Consider the following 22,720-nt stretch of genomic DNA (forward strand, 5'->3'; position numbering starts at 1 on the left):
CCAGGTGCGCGCGCTCTCTGTCGCCTCAGCAGCAGCCGGAGCCGGAGCCAGCGCCCCGGAGCCATGCAGGCAGCGGCGCCCGCCGCCCAGGACTAGCTGCCCAGCTCCCCATCGGGGCAGAGCTGAGCCGATCAGGGGCCGGAGCCGCAGCCGCCCAGCCCGCCTAGGAGCGGCGAGAGCTCGCCTGTAGGGAGCCAGCCCGCCAGCCATGGGCAACGAAGCGAGCCTGGAGGGAGGAGAAGCGCTGGCCGGGCTGCCCGACGGGGTGGCGGCTGCCGCGGCCGGGGATGGCGGAGGGCAAGGGCTGGCAGCCGGCGTGGAGGCGGATCTGAGCCAGCTCAGCGAGGAGGAGCGGAGACAGATCGCCGCTGTCATGTCAAGGGCGCAGGAGCTGCCCAAAGGAAACCTCCCCGGCACGACCAGCGCGGAGCCCCCTCCCCTGCAAAGGCACGGCGAGAAACCGCTCTCTTCCGGCCCCCTTCCCGGCGGGTGTGGGGCTGCTCCCGCTGCCGTAGCCCTGCGAGCCGGGTGCATTGCATCAGGAGCAGGCGGTGCATGGTGCAGACGGGGTGTGGATGGGGAGGTAGCATGAGTAGGGACCCTGGGGTGGAGCGTCTGCTCCCCCCACGGCGAGGATTTCTAATCATCACGAATAATCCTCCTCCCTTCCAGTGGGCTGCCTCCTCTCCCCCACCCCCTTTCCTGGACCAGACCCAGGGGCTGGCTAGCTTTGGTGGCAAGGGATCGGGTGGTTTGCAGATAAGAACAATTGGGTGGGTTTTTTTGTTTTTGTTTGTTTTTTGGGTATAAAGGGGCTTGGGATGCTTCTCCCACCCGCCAGCTAGAATAGGAGTCAGGAGAGGTTTGCCCACACCGAGCAGTTCTGTAGCGGCTTCTACTGAACCGATGGAGTCTCTCTGAATCTTCCCAAACTCTAGGGCATTATTTTATCTGAAAGTCCTTAATCTGCCTCTGCGAGTCACCATTGATTTAGATAGATAATCAAAGACCAAAGGCTCTGTGTTTTCACCTATATAGTCCCCCCTTATGTCTTTTCTCATGGAGGGGGGAAGGTGAAGACAAATAGGGAGCATGGGCTGTTATGTCAAATAGCTATTCTATATCTTGTGTGGGGTTGACTTCATCTATTCGTGTATATCTAAAAGCTAAGACAATTTACTTCCTTATTCTCCCTTCTATCCCCAATCCACTGCTTGCCCCCACAGGGAATATTAGTTATCTTTGTGTGCTGGTAATACAGTAGCACTGTTAATGCACATTATGGTCAGGCGAAGATAGGTTTCCCTTTCCCTTGTCCATGGTCCTGAAGTTGGCATTTTCTCAGGACCACAATAAGGGTATGGCTAGTTTGGAGCCTACAATTTCCAGGGGTTGGGTGTGGTGTTTGTCTCAAGCAGCCTACAAAAAGGAACATCCTTTGCCTGTTCCACAGGTTCTTGTGGTGTACTGACCTGATCCCAGATAAATGCCAATTCAGTTTAAATAATGTCAGGCTTGTATAAGTGAATGCTAAGAGAACACAAAAAAGGAGGATTGGACCAAATCCACCCTTAGAGAAACTCCACAGAGGTCAGTGGAATTACACCGGAGATGAATTTGTTTCCATTTTGCTTGAAACTGAGGTTTCATCCTATATCTCTTCATGTTTGTTAAGAATGGACAAATAATGAAAGTTTGTGTGGAATATAATTCTATAGCTGATTTGGGGCCTGCCCTGGCTCCCACTGAAACCAATGGGGATTTCTCTAGGGGTGCATAATCAAGGTCAAAATTTCCTTTTGTGTAGCAGTTTGGGATACCACAAAGACACACAGGTTTTAAAGGTTTATTGTTTTCAAGTTAACCTGCCAGTACAAAGGAAGCTAAACATTCTCATTACATTGTTGGGATATCTAAAAATGATTTTATTTGGCCACATCTTTATATCTGCAGACAGTTGTTACCCTAAAATTATGTTCTGAGATAACTGGAATAATTAGATGTTATAACTTAACTTCAGTTTTCATTAAAATAAAGCCTGACTGTATTTGGTAAATTTGACATTTTATAATAATGCAGTGTGCTTTGCTATGCTGAGTAAAAAGATGATTTATGTTTTCATCTACACTATCTCAGAGTTTTGCACTGGTGCTCATCACCACAATATCTGCATGCCTATCGGTATTATCAAGTATCCATTCTTGCTCAGTAGCTTTACTTGCTCTTTGCTGCTGCTGGGATTCTCTGGCAAAGGTGGGAAGCCAGATTTTTGAGGGCCTAATCCAAAGTCTATGGATCTCAATGGGAATCCTTCAGTTGACTACCATGGTCTTTGGATCAGGCACACAATTACTTTGACTTAAGCAAGTGACTAGATTAGTGATCCTGAGATTCCTTAGCTTCAAACTTTTTTGCTTTTTCAGAGTCTGTTGCTTTGAAGAGTAATACTACGTGAGCAAAGAAATTAGATATGGGAAAGAGCTTTTAAGTCATCTAGTCCATCTATTTTCCAGTGCAGGATTGTTCCCAACAATACATTCATAGCTGGCTTATTCCAGTTTCATTTTGAAATGATTCAGGTGGTGCCCTTACTGCACTGACTTTTAGACTTCTTTTTTATAAAAATGAGTTTCGTTTTCAGTGTACAGTGAACTGAACTGAACTAAATATAACAGGAAACTGATATTCCATATACCATTGTATGACACATCTTGGAAACTACTGACTTTTTAATAGCAAGCAATATAAGAAGTAGGATACAGAGTTGCCCCTTCATCTGCCTAAAATAAGTGCTGTAGTTATATCTATTTTCAGAGGCTTCGTGCTTTCAAGTAATTGGAAATGCAGCAGCTGGTATAAGAGCAAGTAATGCACGTTATGACACTTTAACCATTTTATTATAAGCACTAAGACCATGTTTTTCCAAATCTGAGTACTTAAAATGAGCCACCTAAATAAAATTGACCTGATTTTTCAGAGGTGTTGAACAACTGTCGCACTGGTTAGTTTCAATGGGAGAGTCAGGTACTCAGCATCTCTGAAGAAAATCAGACAACTTTTAGTTAGTAGTTTGCAAACTGTGACTGAATCACAAAGAGCCATATTCTCAGCTAGTGGAAATTAGTTTAGCTCCATAAAATGTTAGTAGCACTATGCCAGTTTATACGAGCAGAGGATCTGTTCCATATCATCAGAAAGGATTAGATGATCAAACCTCTTTCCAGCACAGCCACTTCATTTTTAGGTTAACTTAATTTTTATGTATGTGATTAAATAGTTTAGCCACTGCCTGTCACTGGCAAAAAAATGCTGTTGTATTTTGAGAGTATATGCTATAAAAGTAGCCCAGCCTGAGACCCACACTTCCTAAGTATTGCATTTATTCTTCCAGAATAAATACAGTCTATTGTCAATACTATGATTATACTGACTCTAAGAAAGTAAACACTGACCAGCAGGAAATATCTGTTTTTGTATACATGTATTTTCTGTAAATATGAAGGATCATTTAATTAGTGTTCATTGTTAATAATTTATTTTTGGCTTTTAAAAGGATTAATTTTAATTGATGGTGTAAACAGTTTGGTTGAACTAATTTTATCATGAAGGTTTTCAGGCTATTAAAGACCTGAGCCAAAGTCTGCTGATATCAATAGTAAAACTCCAGTTGATTTCCATGGGCTTTGGATCATGCCTTATTAATTACATAATTGAAACTGAGTGCTTTGTTGAATCAGGGCCTAAATGAGGAAGAGAAACAAAAGAATCAGGGCACTGGGGAGCGAAGAAAGGAAGTTTGTTTTTGGCCTAACAACTCAAAAACAGCCTCCCTTTAAAAATGATGGAGTTCCTCTCCCCATTTAAAAATGTTTGGCAACAGGAAATTCCCTGCCAGACAAAAATGAAGATTAAGTTCTGTGCAGACAAAAATGAAGATTAAGTTCTGCGATTTACAGAAGTATCAACAACTGTAAATGCAATATGTGACTACAATAACGGATTGTTCTTAAAACTCAGTTGTCACATGGGTGTAGAAAAGATTAGAAAAACTGTGCTCCCACAATCATCTGCCCCAAAATAAAAAGCCTAAATCCAGGTTTATTATTACAGAGGTAAAAGTCTTCAATAAATTTGTCCTCTAAAGTCATTTTCTTCCACATTTTAGGTACAGTTTCATATAGAAACATTCATTTATGGAGAATGGCAAACAAATCTGGTCTGCACAGTGAACATGCAGTCTGGCAGCATCAAGCATTAATTGTTCAATTCATGTTTTTTGTCTTATTTTAAAAATAGTTAACTGTGCAAAACACTAATAATCTGGGTAACAATATTTTAGTACACTGAAAATTGGGTAGAGCATTGGAAATCTGGGCAAATTTTGTTACTGTATTCCTTGTTCTAAGAGATCCATGTTCCACAGATAAGAGTGGCAGAGGCTGACTGCTTCTCTCATGAGTACACCACTTAAAAAAGTTCACAATTAGTTAGCCCTGGAAACATCATCATTAGTTGATTTTTTTTTTTTTTTTAAATCTTAATTTCGTCTGACTTCATAAATGAGAAATTGTAATTAACCTCGTATTTCCTGACCTGAACTTTGAATTCTGTTTCTCAAAGCATTGGTATTCAATATTCTCAGCCATTAGGCAATATTTATGTCCATACATTGTTAATGGTCATGCCTCCATTTTTTTCTCTTAGGGTCTTGCTGTTCTGAACCTAAACTTTCAAACTTTTTGAACAGTTGCAAGCATTAAAACCAGAACCATACTCAGCCTTTTCTAGTACAAAAGCTGATGCATTTTCGCTAAGCAAGCACTACATCTTTGGATGAATCTAATTTGTACCACAAAGTGGCATGGAACTAAAACCAGATAGGCCTGACTGGCAGCTTTATAGTACATTTGCAAACATTGTACGGACTCAGTTTATGGTTGAGCCATGCTGGATATACTTTTCTTCCTGGTAAGTAAGGGCCCACTCAAGTACTTATTGAAGTGAATGAAACAACTCTTATTGACTTCAGTGGGGCATGCATTAATGTAATAAAGCTCCCAGTTATCCATGTGGCTATCCTGGGGGAAAAAATGAAAAGTAGCACTGAAAGCAGCTTGCTAGTCAGAGTTAATGTTAGGGTTGCCAACCTTCCAAGATAGGCCTGGAGTCTCCAGGAATTAAAGATTAATCTTTAATAAAGTATTATGTCATGTGATGAAATCTCCAGGAATACGTCCAACCAAAAGTGGCAACCCTAGTTAATGTGATGACAATAAAAGCAATTAGCCATACATGGGAATCGTGTTCCCTACACCCTTGTTTTGGATAATTGCAATTAACTTTTTAGAAAGGGCAAGTCAGGATTGATGTGAAATTGCAAATTGCTAGAATCTTTAGCCATTTATCAGGGATTTAATGAAAGCTCAAAATATTCATGAATTAAAGTAGTGTGTTTATAGTAACATTAGCTGTTTGAAATCCAGTGTAGCATGTTACTACTATTTATAACTATGGCAGTGTTCTGATGTAACCCTTAATTAAAAATTATCCTACTGCTAGTTTGTTTTTGTTGTAGTCATGGACCTCAGATTCTTTAATAGGCTAATGAATGACTGCCTGATTTTCATGTATGTACATTAAGAAATAACATGTTTGGAAATGTGGGACTATATTTAACTTGAAATGTCTGAAAACTGATCACAATGGTGGCACAGGAGAGAATATCGTATCCTTCAGGAAAGACGAAATGATTGCACAAAACAGAACATCACGTCACACCCTTTAGCTGAAATACAATAGCACTGAATAGAATATCATCCCCTCCAGGTACAAACCAACAGACCAACAATTAAAACACCATACTACACCTAGAGGTATTCTCTGGATTTGGCTCCCTTCTTTCCCTAGCTTAACCTTCTGTATTATAAAACAAAGGAAAATGAGACCTGTCAAAGTTAAAACCCTTGCAGAATAAGACAGATATATTTTTGTTGTCAGATAAATTCTGTTGTTTTTTTTTAGGTGGGGGAAAGAGGGATCATTTCAGTGCTATTAATGAAAAAGCTAAAAAGAAGTGATTCTCTTAGCTAGCTTGTGCTTCGCCTGAACGAAGAGATACTTTTTCTTTATTATTTGTGAATGTCAGTCTAAATACTGTAATAAAAGACATCTCTACATTTTGATCTACCGGGATTTTAGATGCCTGAATCATTGCTGCATATTCAGTTGTAAATACACCATTAAAAGTAGGTACAAATAGCCAGAGCATTGGCTAATAAACATTTTGTAACAGGAGTATTTTTTCCTGGATGGCCATGGTTTGATCTGCTGATCATGGAACACCTCTCTCTTTTACTGTTCTTTTTGTCTCCATGTTTGAATTGTACACCCCAAGAGATACTGTGAACAGTTAGTCATCTGGGTTTAGATGAAGTGGAAAATCACAGCTTAATTTTGTAGTGCTTCAGACTTCTGAAAGAAAATTCTCTGGATAAAGACGGTTCTTCTGTTAGATTAGTTTCTAAATACTAAATCAGACATCTACTAAATATTCAGATAAATGTTTCTGGAACAAAAAAAAATATGACAATCCTTGTAATAAGCCCTGATCCTGCAAACACTAAAGCACATGAGTAATTTTACTCATATGAATAGTCCCATTGAGGATTATTCACATGCTTGAAGTTAAGCAGTTGAAGATTCAGGGGCCATAATCTTTTGACTTTTCCTACCCTATTTTTTCTTTACATTTTCTTCCAAACAGTTCAATAATTGCAACTAATTTATAGTTAGTCTTTCACTATTTTTATTTTACTATATTTCTCTCCCCACAGACAGCCTGAGCTTGATATAAACCACTATGCAAGGCAGCCAAGTAAGTCTTCATCCAGTTTAAGCAAAAGCAGAACAGTAGATGTGTTGAAGACAGAACAACGGTCACCTGGAAGGAGCCCTTCTTCCACTAGTCTGAGAGAATCTAAATCCAGGACTGATTTTAAAGAAGATCAGAAGCCAAGTATGATGCCTAGCTTCCTCTCTGAGGCCAATCCATTAAGTGCAGTCACTTCAGTCGTAAACAAGTTCAATCCTTTTGATTTGATATCGGACTCAGATGCAGCCCAGGAAGAAACCAACAGGAAACAAAAAGCAGTTCAGAAGGACCAGGGAAAGCCTGAGGAGCAAAAGGGACATGCAAAGCATCCAACTCAGCAACAATCTCCAAAGCCAACAGTTCAGCAAAAAGAGCCTGTCAAATCTGCACCCCAGCAAGCAGGACCTTCCAGACTGCCACCCCAACAGCAGCAACCAGGGGCATCTAAGCAAGCTCCGAAACCAGGGCCTGGTCAGCCAACAGGCCCTCCATCAGAACAAGCAAAACAACCATCTCAACAACGAGGGCCACAGAGAACTCAGCCGCAGCAATCAGAACCCACAAAGCAGGTACCTCAACAACAGAGTCCTGCAAAACCTTCACCACAGCAACCAGGCCCAACCAAAACATTACCACAGCTACCAGATGCTGCTAGAGGACCGTCCCATGCACCAGCTCCTGCAAAGCCATCAGCACAGCAGCCAGGTCCTACAAAACAACCATCTCAGCAACCAGGACAGCAAGCAGGTCCTGCAAAACCATCGCCTGAACAAGCAGGGCCTGCTAAACAATCATCTCAGCAGCCTGGGCCCGGGAAACCATCCCCTCAGCAAGCAGGACCTGGTAAACAACCATCTCAACAGCCTGGGCCCGGGAAGCCATCCCCTCAGCAAGCAGGACCTACTAAGCAACCATCTCAGCAGCCAAGACCTGCAAAACCATCTCTGCAGCCAGCAGGGCCTGCAAAGCTACCGTCACAACAACCAGGACCTACAAAACTATCAGGCCAGCAACCAGGGCCTGGTAAACCTTCACAGCAACAAGTAACTGCAGCCACACCTGGTGAATCAGCCCCAAAGAAAACTTTCTGTCCTCTTTGCACTAGCACTGAACTGCTGCTGCACACTCCAGAACAGGCCAATTACAATACATGCACACAGTGTCAAACCGTGGTCTGCAGCCTGTGTGGCTTTAATCCCAATCCGCATATAACAGAGGTGAGTAATGTCTAACATTGATTTTCATTCTAGGCCCCCAAATTGGGCTAAAGTTCACTAAGGTTTGTAATACATTGTGTAGGCCCATTATAGCAAGTTAAGAGGAGAAGGTCAGGTTGTTTAGGCAAACAATTCATGTTTCATTTGGAGGGAAATGACAGTTCCGTGTGCGTATTGTGTCTAACACAGTGGGGTCCTGGTCTGTGACTGGGGCTGCTAAGCATGACTGCAATAGAAATAATAAGACAAAATCTAATATGAACATTTTTTTTCAAACAATTACCTTTGCTTGAATTTAAACACTCCTCTGCTGTGTTTGCAGCCCAGATACCATAGTCTTGTGCTGATGTCTGTGAACCAGAAACATAAACTGATATAGGAAATGACTAAGCAATAAAAGTGACTAGCCTGTATTTAGGATCTCTGCTGAGAGAGGTGCAAAAGTAAACAAGCAGTCCAGATGGTGAAAAAATAAATTAGAATTTTAAAAAATTCTTTCTGTTTTAATATCTGGAGCAGGAAGTCACACAAATGTGGAAATTTGTGCTTGAAATGGATATAGGGTCAGCTCCTCAATTGGTCTAGATTTGGCACAGTTTTGGAGCTACACAGGTGTATAGACCAGTTGAGAATCTGGTTGATGATTTTTAATTTGATGGTTTTCAATTTTTTTTTCCAATAAGGTGGACCATTCTTTAGTTCACAGAAGGATCTCTCAGACTTTTTTCCACTCCTGTAATTGTAGTACTGGGTACATAAAAATATCAGAACATAATTTTTTTTAAATGAACTTGTTTTAATTTGATGTGTATAGTGGCTTGATTAACTAGTCCAATACTATATTTGTGCTGTTTGCCTCCTTTCCATGAGAATTCACATTAATATCTGGACCCTTCTTGTTGCTTTTAAACCTCCATTACTCTAATTTCCCAAAGTTGCTTTGTAGTTTGAGTTTGTTATTTTCAATGCCTGCATTCTTAGCATAACCCAATTTGAGCACAGTAGAACTGGTACCAAAGAAAAACCCAACAAACCAGTCATGAAGCAACCAGAGAGGAAGTTAGAGAGGACTGCGGTTTTTGGTTTAGATGAGCAGGAAAGCTAATGGAAAGAAGCCTGAACTGGGTAACAACTAGAACTTGAACATGAATTTCGAGAAAAAGTCACCAGTTGTTCTTAGCTTTGTATAAAGACTACAATAAACAACAAGAAAGAACATTGATAATTGATACATCTCATTCACATGCACATCTTTTATTAGTGGCATTTTTGGATGGCACCTGGTGACAAATGGCACATTGTTTGCATCTGTCAACCTTGATAATTTATTGGTTTGCAGTCTTTTTAAGAACGAAATGAAATAAAGGTTTATTGTAGTTATGCAGTGGTAACTCTCTGCACCTCTATGCAGAGGATACAAACTTGAGTTCAGAGCCCATTTGAGTCCATTCCTGGGATCTCAAAGGTTGCATCGGAGTTGATGCTTGCAGATTCTAAGATTAGTAGAGGTGTGAATTGTGTTTTACAGCCTGTGGGTTCTAGGGCCAGTTGCAGGACACATTCAAGGGGAGTAACCAGAGAATACTGCTGCTGAAGAATGTTATATGGGACTTTTTAGGCAGGAGTGTTCTTGAATGGGAGTCAAAGGAGAAACACTGGTACCGTGAACCTCTGCTGCCACACTCCTACGTCCTTGAATTTGGCAAGCTGGGTGAGACCTTATGCTGCATCAAATTACAGGAAAATAATTGGATGATTGTCCAGGTTTGGAATAATTGATCTCAAGAGAATTGATCTCAGAAAGTGTGTTTAGAAATAAAATCTGTTAAGCATCCATGGGAAATATTATAGCAGGGGTAGGCAACCTATGGCACGTGTGCCGAAGGCAGCACACGAGCTGATTTTCAGTGGCACTCACACACCAGGGTCCTGGCCACCGGTCTGGGGGGTTCTGCATTTTAATATAATTTTAAATGAAGCTTCTTAAACATTTTAAAAACCTTATTTACTTTACATAAAACAATAGTTTAGTTATATGTTATAGACTTATAGAAAGAGACCTTCGAAAAACGTTAAAATGTATTACCGGCATGCAAAACCTTAAATCCGAGTGAATAAATGAAGACTTGGCACACCACTTCTGAAAGGTTGCCGACCCCTGTAGTATAGTCTGACAGTCGTGATGTTATATGCAGTGTTGTTGTAGCCTTGTTGGTCCCAGGATATTAGAAAGATAAGTTGGGTGAGTTAATATCTTTATTGGACCAACTTCACTTTTTATTCGTCCATTTCACCTTGAATGCTCCATTGAAATCTGTGTTAACTACTTATGCTAAACAAACTGTTCCATTTTGTATTTGGCTGTGACACTCTGAGTAAGTTTCTCAGACCTGAAGAAGAGGTCTGTGTAAGGTCAGAAGTTTGTCTCTTTCAGTAAAAGGTGTTGGTCCAATAAAAGATATTACCTCACCCACCTTATCTCTGTAGTATTGATGTTAGCTGTATTTGAAGATGAAATTGTTATAAACCTTTGTTTTCAAGCCTTTGCAGCTTTCTTGTACAGAGGGGAAAGAGAAAAACCACTTTAGATGACGTTTCTCCTACTTGTTTGGCACTCTCAGTTGATAAAATTTCGGTGGCCCATTTTGTATTCAGTTATTGGAGCATTGGCTTTTTCTTTCTTTCTCTCTGTCTCTCTTTCTTGTGTGTTCTTTAGTGAGATTCTGATAGCTCAAAAGTTGGCTTATGTTTAAAATATCACATTTCCATGAAGATAATCAAGAGCCTTCAATGTATTTGAACCAAACTGGTTTAGAGAGAGCTGTAAGTATTTGAAAAATCTTTGATTTTCCACTTACTTTTAAAGTAGGTACTATGCCTGGGTATGAAATTCAATACATTGAGACAATAAATAAAGCTGCCTTTAAGACCATCTGATTGCATACATATGTAAAAGGAAATTTGAATTTCATATCATACTTTGAAATAAACATAGGTAAGGCATTTATTTCACAGTGCAATCATTTCAATAAATGAAGGAGAAGTGCTTGTAATCTAGTCAGCTACTAGCTCTGTGCTGATGACTCCCATATCTACCTCTCCTCTTCTGCTCAGACTCTCATCTCCAATCTTACTGAAATCTCATTCTGGATGTTCTGTGACCATCTGAAATGGAATATAACAAAACCTGAAGTGCTGATTTTTTTTCTCCCTTCCATTTTATAGCTCAAAATCATCTTATCCCCCTTTTCATCCAGTACCCAAGCTGTTGCTAAATCTTGCTGCTTCTTCCTATACCACAACTCAGACATTCTTTTCACCATACTGCTTGAAAACAATACTTTGTTCATTGGTTGTCAGTTGCTGTGACTACTGTGAAAACTTTCTTTTCCTGGTTTGTCCTTGTTCCTCTCCAGTCCATCCAGAATGCTTCTAAAATAATCTTCCCTCTCACCACTCAGATCACACCATTTACCTAATGAAATCCTTTTTTTGACTTCTTCTCTTGTGCTGCATAACAGTTAAGCTTCTCATGCTCCTCTTCAAGACTCTTTAGTTTTCCTTGCATAAACTCTCATTTCCTCCTACTCACTCTTACAAGTCAATGTTCCTACTACATTGCCCTACTGTGCATTTTGTATATCCCTTCATGTCTGTGTCTTCCATTCATACATCTTTCATTTGGAACTCTGTCTTACTCAGGCACAGTCCCTGTCCCCCAAAATGACAATTCTAAATGAAAAAGAGACCGATGAACAAAAGGTAGGGGGAAGAGCTGCAGCATGTAACAGAGGATATTCATTGTTTAGTTCCACGACTATTCCTTTGTAAACTACTATAACTGCCTTCTGCAGGCGTTCTTGCACCTTTCTCTGGAGTATCAGGTTCTGGGCAATGTCAGTGATGGGAAATTGAACCACTAGTGTGATCCAGTATGGCAGTCTGTACATTTCTATATTACTAGTTGGCAAATTTTCTTCTGGGCATCACAACAGAAGTGGCTCCTGAAGAGGAGGGTTGAATAAGGACAGGGTAGTGGGCCGTGCAGAGTAGCTCCAGGAGAGCATTGCGTGAATCAGGGCAGCATGGAAGAAAGTACAAAAGTTTACTCTCTCTTCATTTAAATTGCTACTTAAAATTCACATCCTATATGAAGCCTGTCCACCTCAATTCAATATAGAGAATTTTGTAACCAAGACCCAAAAGTGATATTGTACTGCCAGGAGATCAGGTCATCATTTGCACCATGTGACTGAACTAACTTACATTGCAAGTCTTTGGACAAGGTATTGCTGTCTTCTGTTTTATGCAGCACATTGGAGACTGAGAGCACACCATAAATAGCATGCGTCTGGCAACGTATGTCTCTCTAATCTGTCTAGGTATTTATATTCATTTCATCACTGTATTATATGAGTGCCTAGAAACAATTACATAAGGTAAAAAAAAATTTAAACGCAGTTGGTGTTTAGTCCTCCATGTACTTCTCATATATACACTTTCAAATCTCACATCTAAGAGAATGAGACTGTCTCTTAAATAACCAGCCTCCTAACTATGTGTTTTATTGTGTGATCATTTTTTCCCCTTCATTTTATTTTCATTCTTTCATTCCCTATTGTAAAAACTAACAACACAGGTCCTCAGTGGGGACTGAACCAGCACTTTCAGATCGTTTAAGCACTACTAATATGTTTAAACACTTGCTTTGCTAGAACCAGGGGCAAAAGGCATGAACTTCTATACTTTGTTTCCTTTGGCTGGTAGTTGTAGCAGACTGTCATCCTCTGTGAACTAACTACTAAAGAAGATGCATAGCACATACTCAGCCAGGGATTGTGCTGAGGTAATGCACCTATATGCTTATTACACTGGATGCCTATAAAGGGTCAGATTGACTCAAGTTCTAGAGTTCTTAATGTTGGAGACCCTAGTTATATATTTCAGATCTTCTGCATGGGCTTCTCTTTGATACCACATGCCTATACAGATCACACTACTTTCAAACAATTCATTCCACCTTTAATCTATCTCAGTCCATCTCTTCTGACTTCAATAACCCATTCCACATGTTTTCAGTGGTGTAATATGGATACTCTTCCCTTCTACTTTCCTGTTACCTTCTACTTCCATTTTGTTACTGAATTGCAGTGTTCCTTATGATAGTTATATACCAATATTTGTCATTATTTATATATCTGGTATGTCTTTGAGGGGATGGTTTGGTAAGGTGCATGTTAAATACATATTATTTAGAATTTAAACAGAGAAATTGAGGAAACTCATTGATGGTATCCACTGCAATTATAACTCAACAGCTTTGCACATGTATATTAAGAAACTCGTTTAAAAGTACATACAATAGTTCAAAATACTGTTCTTATACAAGGGTGTATCTTGTTATTCAGAGGAACATAGGACAGGAAGGAACCCCTTGGGTCATCTAATCCAGTCCCCTGCTATCCTAGAGAACCTCATTATACTGTCTCATTCATTAATTTATCCAGCCCCACCCTGATAAGTACATTCCATTCATGAGGGAACCCTCATTATGACTTTTGTGAATTTGAATTCACAAACATAATGTTGCATTAAAGGCACACCATTTTTTATGAACCTAATACAGTATTGATGTGTTTTCATTATTTTCTTTATTGATAAATGCTAATAAAGACAGCCTTTTATTAGATCTAAACATTCTCTGCAATGCTTATGATTCAAAAACTGCAGTATTGTGCTAGTGCTTGAGAACCAGAAAGTGACATGGACTAGAAACTTACTGTCAAGTATCAGAGGGGTAGCCGTGTTAGTCTGAATCTGTAAAAAGCAGCAGAGAGTCCTGTTAGTCTTAAAGGTGCCACAGGACTCTCTGTTGCTAGAAACTTACTGTAAACAAAAATAAGTCTACAATCCTAGACTCCATGTCTAGGCTTTATTATAGCAGTAGAAATAGCTGTGACACAGCAAGCCTTCTGTAAAATACTCTTGAGTCCTGAAGAGTATTTATTACTGATGGCAACATGAGGAAAGCAGTGCAAAATAGAAAAGTCGTAAGTGTTCGAATCCTTCCATAAACTATTGTAAGTATGAAGACAAAAAGAAAGTTTTAAAAAAGAAATCAGATTAAGATTATGTATTTATTAGTATCTAAATATATCATATCAGATTAAACTCTTAGATTCACTGGTGTAAAGCCAGAGCTACTCCATTAAAATGGGTGGAGTTACTCTGGAGTTACACCAGGGTAGTAGAGATCAGGATCTGACCCAAAAATATTCAGTCAGTTGCCTAAAAAGTTTCTTATCTCCTGGTGTTAAAATGAAATATCTGCAGTAAAATCCTCCAGTAATAAAATGCTTTTTTTCCCTCCACGGAATGATTGGCATTTCACTGTTACTAAATTGCAGTTTAAACATTGCTGTGCACTGAAATAATTTGGGACTTTGGATCCAATTAATCTCTAATGTAGCTCCTTTAATTCTACTTTTCTGTAAGAAAGATCTGCTTCAAGTAGAATGTAGTGTATATTTTTATATGAAGTGGAATTTGTTGGAAGAATTGATGAGCTCCTCAAATGAAAAGTGCTGAGTACATACACAATAGTATTATTTCATTCTGAAGTATTTCTGTTTAAGAACTCAATACACTTTCCATTGTTCTTTATCAGAAGAAGATTACATGTCTACATTAGTACTCTTTAATTCAGGGCAGAGTCGTATTAAAAGCATTGTTGTCCTGTAGCTTCTAGTTTCTTTAATGCAAAAAAAAAAAAAAAAAAGCTAAGAGAAGCTGAACAATCCTTAGTGTATGGCAAGAAATGTCTGGCCTTCCAACGTGTAGGCTGATCATTTTAAATAGAAAATACTCTAAAAGGCTTTTAAGCAAGTTACCACTAGCCCAGGAAACTCTTCCGTCCAGTTTTTAACACAAGTAAATTATAAATTAATCTGCATGGCTAAAGATGTCAACTGCAGTGAGCCATCTGCACTGGTATTACTGTTGCCCAGCAACTGTAATTTACTACTGCATCAGGTCATGTGATTTGGGATGCTGTTTTCTGGGTAATCACTGGGCAGGAAGTGTGGCTGATTTCTTCTTTGAACAGAAGGGATAATCTGTCAAATCCAAATGATATTCACTTGGTTGGATGCTTTTTATGCAGAACAGATGAACTTTTATTTGTTAACCATTTGTGTTCTATACTGTTGGTGATAACAGCTAATTTGGAGCCTGTCGTTTTGTACATATAGTTGTCATTATTTTGCATTTGTCAACATTACATTTCATCTGTCTTTTTGTTTGCCCAATCACCCAGTTTAGTGAGATTCCTTTGTAACTTTTTGTGGTCAGCTTTGGACTTAACTGTCTTGAGTAATTTTGTGTCATCTGCCAATTTTGCCACCTCACTATTCACCACTTTGTTTCCAGATAATTAATGAATATGTTGTCCCCGTACATAGCCTTGAGAGACCATGCTATTTACCTCCCTCCATTGTGAAAACTGACTATTTATTCCTACCTTTTATCTCCTATCTTTTAACCAGTTACCGATCGATGAGAGATTGTTCCCTCTTTTCTCATGACTGCTTAGTTTGATTGAGAGCCTGTGGTGAGGGATCTTGTCGAGGACTTTCTGAAAGTCCAAGTACACAATATCCACTGGATCACTCTCGTCCATGTGCTTGTTGAATGAACACTTCAAAGAATTCTAATAGATTTGTAAAGGCATGATTTCCCTTTACAAAAGCTGTCCTGACTCTATCCCCAACGTATTGTGTTTAACTGGGTTTCTGATAATTCTGGTTTTACTATGATGTAAGCCAACTTGCCTATACTGAAGTTAGGCTTACTGGCCTGTAATTGCCAGAATCGCCTCTGGAACATTTAAAAAAAAATTGGCATTCCATTTAGCTACCCTCCAGTCATCTGATGCACAGACGGATTTAACTCATACGTTACATACCTGAGTTTAGAATGGCCATGTCATCTGTTGTATTTGGGCTGGAGCTGAACCTACTTCTGCGTTGCCCACTCCAGGATTCTGAGACTTAGATTCTTACCTGTTATGATGTTTTATTAGCCTACGTGATACTGCATAGAATTATTGCTGACTTGCATTTTTAAGGGCCTAATATTATCTAAGTAGAAATTTGTTCTATAAATCAAATTCAGATTCCTGTCTCTGATTCCTGTTGGAGGCTTTGGGAGCCATAAACACGTGTTTGTTTCTGTGCTGGGAATTGACTTCTAGGTCACGCTTTGGTGCAGAGTTGGGCCTTTTAAGTACATTGGACCTGATTCTCATTTACACTGAGGATACGTCTATACTATCCGTCAGATCAGCAGGTAGTGTTCGATGTATCGGGGATTGATTTATCGCGTCTCATCTGGATGCGATAAATCGATCCGCTAATCGATGCCCATACTCCACCTCAGCAGGAGGAGTAAGCGGAGTTGACGGGGGAGCTGTGTCAGTTGATTCGCCGCTGTGAGGACGGCCAGGTAAGTCGAACTAAGATACTTTGACTTCGCGTAGCTGAAGTTGCATATCTTAGTTCGAACCCCCCTGCTAGTGTAGCCCAGGCCTGAGACTCCTTTACAGTCCCCTGCAGTGTAAAGGGTTTATAAATCTTTACACTGCACTGGGAATATACAGGGTCCTTATGTTTTATATGCACTTTAAGGTTCCTTTACACTGCCAGGAGTCTTAGTGTAAATGATAATTATTTTCATTATCTTAAAATGTAGCTTTGTTCTGAGAAATATCTGTTAGAATAGCTCCATTTTTATTGTGTCTCAGTGAATGTTGTTTCAAATGTGCTCAATTTGAAATTTAAAGAAGATGTGGGTTTTTTCCCCTTACAGCCATACTGGAAGCTTAAAATCATGCAGGGTCATCCACAGTAATGAGAACCCTGAAGGTCAGCTAAAGCATTCTGTGACACCCGTGCTAGTCCATTGCCTTCAATGGGTTTGCACAGGTCTAACAATTCTATTGATAATGCACAAGAAGGAGTAGAATCCAGCTCATCCTGAGCTGTCTTGTCTCTGTAGGGCTAAGGAAAGTTAAACATGAAAGCAGTAAATATGTATTTTTGTCACAGAAGTCAGCAGTTCTGACTCTGAATGGACAGAGAAAGAAGAGCTGTTGAATAAGCTGGTACTCTTAATAGATGGTATTGCTAGAAAATAGAGAATAAACTTACTTTGGAGCTCCCATTTTTAACTAGCACAGTCATTAGAAAGCTGTTATTTCTCTGAACATATGGCTTGCCTTCTTGTGAAATATATTTTAGTGGTTGCTTGTTATTTTAAAATTACATAATTTCATATCAGAGAGCTAGAAGATGAGGATAGTGGTTCCATATTACACTGCTGAAATCTGAACAAAAGTGTTACTAGGGATATGTGCAACAGAAATCTGTTAAATTTTAACAGGGCTGAGGGGCAAGAGAAAGGGAAGAAACCTGTGGCAGATGACATACTTTTCATTCTGTATCTGTGGCAAAAGTTTTCACTGAAATTATTAAGGAAAGTATGTTTTGGAAGCATATTGATGTGATGTGAGTCCTTAAGGGTACTGAATTATTAAAGTGTAAAAGAACAATCTTATTCTACTATGCTTGTGTCCATGAGATTCAGTACAGGTTGTGCCAATGTTCCTTTCTTTATCAAAATCTGTTTTAATTGATTTTAGAAAAACTCTCTTTGGAATGAACTTGGAGTGAAAGGCTTTGAACTGAAAGTTTTTTAATTTGAAATGATTGTGAAGCAGAGAAAAGATTAAAAAAAATTGGCGGGGGGAGGAAGCACAAGTGACTGTAGTTACTATTAGGACAGTGTTCACTTCCTTCACAGATGTGTGCAGCTATCTTGGAATTCTGTGCAAATCTCTCCTCAAGTTATTGGGTGCTTATTCTCAATATTTTCAGTCCTTTAAATAAAATGCCCATCTCAAACACATTTCTATCATCATGTATCCTTATTTATTAAGCATTCTGGACTGTATCGTGGAACCTGGCTGCTGCTCCCTGAATGCAGGTTAGGGAGACTATGAAAGGCTGTGCAAAGCTTATCTTTTCACTCCTCTGGTCTTTGCATACTCTGTGCATTGCTGATTAAAGCCATCTCAGGGAGTTGCAGACAGCCCCAAATGGCCAAAAACTCAGCCAGGACATCAATATGGATGGAGATGATCTGGCAGTGTCCCATTTTCCTTGTTATGCTGGCAGAAGAGATGAAGAGGTGTAGCATAGGAGTCTCTATTCCACTAAAAAATCCACTGGGGCAATTGTTCCTGGGCCAATTACACTAGCTTTAGTGCCCGTTTACTTCAGATCAGTGGTGAGGCCACACTGCACTAATGGTTTGGCCCTTTTTGGCTCTGGGAAGAAATAAATGTAACATAGAAAGAGTTTGGGATTTGGGCCAGGGCATTGCTCTGACTGCTCTCTCTTTCTCCTTTTATGATGGTCGTCATTGAATAGAGGGGAAATGGAGAGTGAGGTGCTCACTCACCCTCCCACAATGCAAATTTTACATTGTCTGTAAAAATATGGAAGAGCAGCCTTGGATACAGCCCAAACCTACTCCCGCTGAAGTCAAAAGCAAACTCTTTGATAGCAGCAGACACATGATCAGGCCCATACGTCAATATATTTTAATTGATAAAATACAGCTCTTAACATAATTTATTTTACAACTCCTCCTACAGTTCTTTGAGTTTAAGATTAAATGTATTGGTTATAATGGCTTTGGGATTTTGGCACTTAATTCCCCCCACTGAAATGCCTGGGAGGAATGTATGGCTAAAACAGAGGAATTAAAAAAAAAAAAAAAAAAGTAAAATCCCTATGTTTTTTTCCTTAATTTCAGTTGTAGGAGTTACTCATTAACTTTTATTTTAAAAGCTTTATTTTGATTCAGAAAGTAAAAAATGAAAACCTAGGATATAGAGGCAGCTAACATTGTTGGTGCTCAAGTTATAATATATTGCAAACTTCAGAACAGAGTGGACTCATATTTATTTATTTAGACTCTAATTGGACACTATAATCAGTCTGGACTTAATCAGGTGCTGTGTTTACCATTCATTATATCACATGGTGAAGAAAGCATTTGATAAAATTAAAAGGCCATCATTACTTTTTTAAATGTCTTTATTGGTGGTAAGAGAGACAAGGTGGGCGAGGAAATATCTTTTATTGGATCAACTTATGTTGGTGAGAGACAGGCTTTCAAACTTAACACAGCACTCTTCTTCAGGTCTTGGAAAAGAACTCCGTGTCACTGCTAAATACAGGGTAGAACAGATTATTTACCAAAAGTAATTAATACATATTTCAAGGGACCATATAAGGGGAAGTGAAGCATTAAACACCCCTCCAGTCATAGGAAGGAAATGAAGAGGGCGGGGGGAGAAACAGCTGGATAGGGTTATTAGTGGGTTACAGACTGTTGTAATAAGTCATAAATCCATCTGTTTTCGTCCCTGATTTTTAGTGTCTAGAAAATTTATCAATTTAAGCTCCCAGGCTTGTCTTTTGAAAGCGTTGTGCAAGTTTCCTTTGATGATGAGGACTGATAGGTCAGATATTGAGTGATGATTTTGTGAGAAGTGTTCACCCACAGGTGCAAGGATGTTTTTGTCTTTTATCATTTTCCTCAGTGAGTGCACTCGAGAATGTAGTGATTGTCTAGTTTCACCCATGTAGTTGGTATTGAGGCATTTAGTGCACTGGATGAGGTATAGCCCATGTTGTGATTGGTATGGATCCTGAAAGGTATGTTGTGTGGGGTGTTGATCATTGTAGCAGTGGAGATATGTTTGCAGGTTTTGTATCTGTTGTTCCGTCAGGGTCTGATGCTGCTTTGAGTTGATGTGTCCTGGTCTGTTGGGAACTAGCTGCTGAAGATGAGCTTCGAGGGATTTGGGGGTTGTTTGAAGGCTAGAAGAAGGGGGTTCAGGAAAGCTTTCTTTCAGGATGGGGTCCCCATCAAGTATGGGTGGTGGTTGTTTGATGCTACCATATGAGAGTTCTGTGTGGGGTGGTAAGTGACAACTAAGGGAGCAGTCAAAAGAGAGTTTTATTTCTGTATTGAAACAGGTTCTCTCGGGGTATTTGAGTGACCTGTTCCATGAGGTAATCTATTTCTCTGGTGGAGTGTCCTAGTTTAGTGAAGGTGTTTTTGAGCATCTTAAGGTGTATATCCTGGACTTTCTCCTCAGAGCATATTCTGTGGTAACTGAGTGCCTGGCTGTAGATAACAGATTTCTTGGTGTGTTTGGGGTAGCTACTGGATCTATGAAGATGGGTGCGATGATCTGTGGGTTTTTTTGTATATAGTTATCTGTAGGGTTCCATTTGGGGAGCTGATCTTGGTGTCCAGGAAGTTGATGCTGGCATGGGAGTGTGCCATAGAGGGTTTCATAGACGGGTGATGGTTGTTGAAGTTGTGGTGGAAATCGATGAGGAAATTTGTCATCTGTCCAGAGGATGAAAATATCATTAAAGTATCTCAGGTATGTCATTGGCCTTGTGGTGCATTTGTTCAGAAATTCTTCTCCAAGGTGGCCCATGAAGAGGTTGACGTATTGGGGAGCCATCCTAGTGCCCAGGTCTGTGGTACTATTGCTGGTAAAATCAGAGGTTAGGAGGAAAATAACAACACATTTTATTCATTGAGATTACTTTGATTATGCATCATTTAAGCCATCAAAATATGACTTCATAGCCTTTGCGCCTCCCTATGTACAGCGGTAAATTTCATTCTTTTTTAAGTCAGTCAGCTGAAATTTAACTGGCTGTTTCAGTTTTGTTTTTAGTCAGTTTCACTTTTTGGTTGCCCTGCCCTAATCAGACATTTGAGTTGTGAACACTGCAGAGGAGTGTGTAAACGCAAACCAAAAACAGTCTTACTTGAAAATGGAAGACAAAAGACAGTGTCAGTATGACAACATTCATACTAATACAGTTTTGGTTATTGCTAAACCTACATCTGGGGCCTAACCAGTGTTCCTATAAGGGAAGCAGTTACTGTTGTTGAGATCGTCTTCCATAACATATGTATATTGTACATATCTGAATAGTTAGGGACAATCTAGGTGATGCTTTAAGATACTGAGTCTAAATGTTAAAATCTCTTTTATGGTCATTGTTGAAAATGTATTGCTGGGTAAGTACAGAGGGGAATGTAATAATTAAAAAGCAGTCTGGGCCAATTCAGTTTTCATTGCCATGGGTTCAACTTGCAGTGAATTCAGTGGGAGTTGCATACACTTGAATTGGGAGCTGAAGTCTCTTAATTATTTTGTCCCATAAGCTTGGCTCATGCCCTTGAATACCAAAACCTTCACCACATAAAATGTCCTAGTTTTCATCTAGGTTGGTGGTAGGGAGGAGGTTTTGCAAGTCTGTGGAGGGAGCAGGATGCATGAATCTCCCCTCACCTGGGGCAGCCAAGAGTCTAAAAGGAATTCTGCACTACCCCTGTGATCTGTCCCTGTGTGCAGCTCCCTTTGTCCCTTGGCAGTGTGGCTCATGCAGGAGATGTGATATCACTGGCTTCGTGGGTAAACCTGTGCCCTACTTCCCCTCCAAAGGGAATAGAGAGTGTGGAGGAGTAGGAGATAATGCTGTAATGAGCAGAACTAACTCTCCTGCTGGAAATGGTTGCCATGCAGGATATCATGCCAAACTGAGTAGCAGTGAAAAGCATGGGGAATGCCATGTGGAGCAGTTGTTTTCCTGGCTTCATCTCCCTCTTCCTCTGGCCTGACATGTCCTTTCTGAAATCCTATGGTGCCCCAATCGCAATTGTGCAGATAGCCTTCAGGGGAAAACAGTGCTGTATTTGGGCTGCTCTTCTCTCTTAAAACAGTTATAGGGGCATAAAAAGAGAGCAAGAATGGTCCAGAGATTAGGGTCATAGCCTGGGACTCAGAAGAGCTCAGTTCAGTTCTTTGCCCTGCCATACTTCCTTTGGGCAAGTCATGTAGTCTATTTCCAATCTGTAAAATAGCATTTATTGCCCTCGCAGGGCTGTTGTGAAGTGAAGTATATTACAAATTGTGAGGTTCTTGGATACTACAGTAATAGAGGCCTAGAGGTACAGAAAATAGACTAACTATTTACCTTATTCCTTCTCTTTGTGCTGAATAATGAAGAGTACAATGGGGCTTATGGTAATTACTTTTGGATCTAGTAAGCCTAATAACGATATAATTGCAGGAACACATAATTATGGTTCATGTAGGGCCATCATGTTTTAAGCAGAGCTCCTCATTCATTTCAGATGAAGACTTCTGCTCAGAAGTTGATCATATGAAATGGGTCTACATAAATATATGGAATTCATTAGCACACCTCTATTGTTAGTTCATATGTGCATATAGAGCGCCACTATGACTTTTTTGCTGCTATTATATAAAACATAACCAAAACTATAAACTAGACCAGGAACTTGATAATTGCACTTTTGTTCTGGTCATTATAATCATGGCTTTCAATTGGCAGCATTAATTTACCAAACGATTTTGAGTATTATTATTATTATTATTTATTAATTATTACTGTTTTCTTTTTTAAAACTTTTTTTTTGGTAAATCAGTATTGCTGATGAATCAATGCTG

The 22,720-nt window shown here is 39.7% G+C and overlaps 1 protein-coding gene across 1 annotated transcript in view; it reads left to right on the plus strand.

Moving 5' to 3' along the window:
* Window positions 1–208: 208 nt before the first annotated feature.
* The window catches only part of PCLO (piccolo presynaptic cytomatrix protein), a 612,599-nt gene continuing 590,087 nt past the window's right edge, over window positions 209–22,720 (plus strand). Inside the window, exons 1-2 of the mRNA XM_075064425.1 lie at window positions 209–447; window positions 6,834–8,088. Coding sequence (XP_074920526.1) covers window positions 209–447; window positions 6,834–8,088 — 1,494 coding nt within the window. The remainder of the gene's footprint in view (window positions 448–6,833; window positions 8,089–22,720) is intronic.

Source organism: Chelonoidis abingdonii, chromosome 1, assembly GCF_003597395.2.
Source record: "Chelonoidis abingdonii isolate Lonesome George chromosome 1, CheloAbing_2.0, whole genome shotgun sequence".
Lineage (NCBI taxonomy): Eukaryota > Metazoa > Chordata > Testudines > Testudinidae > Chelonoidis > Chelonoidis abingdonii.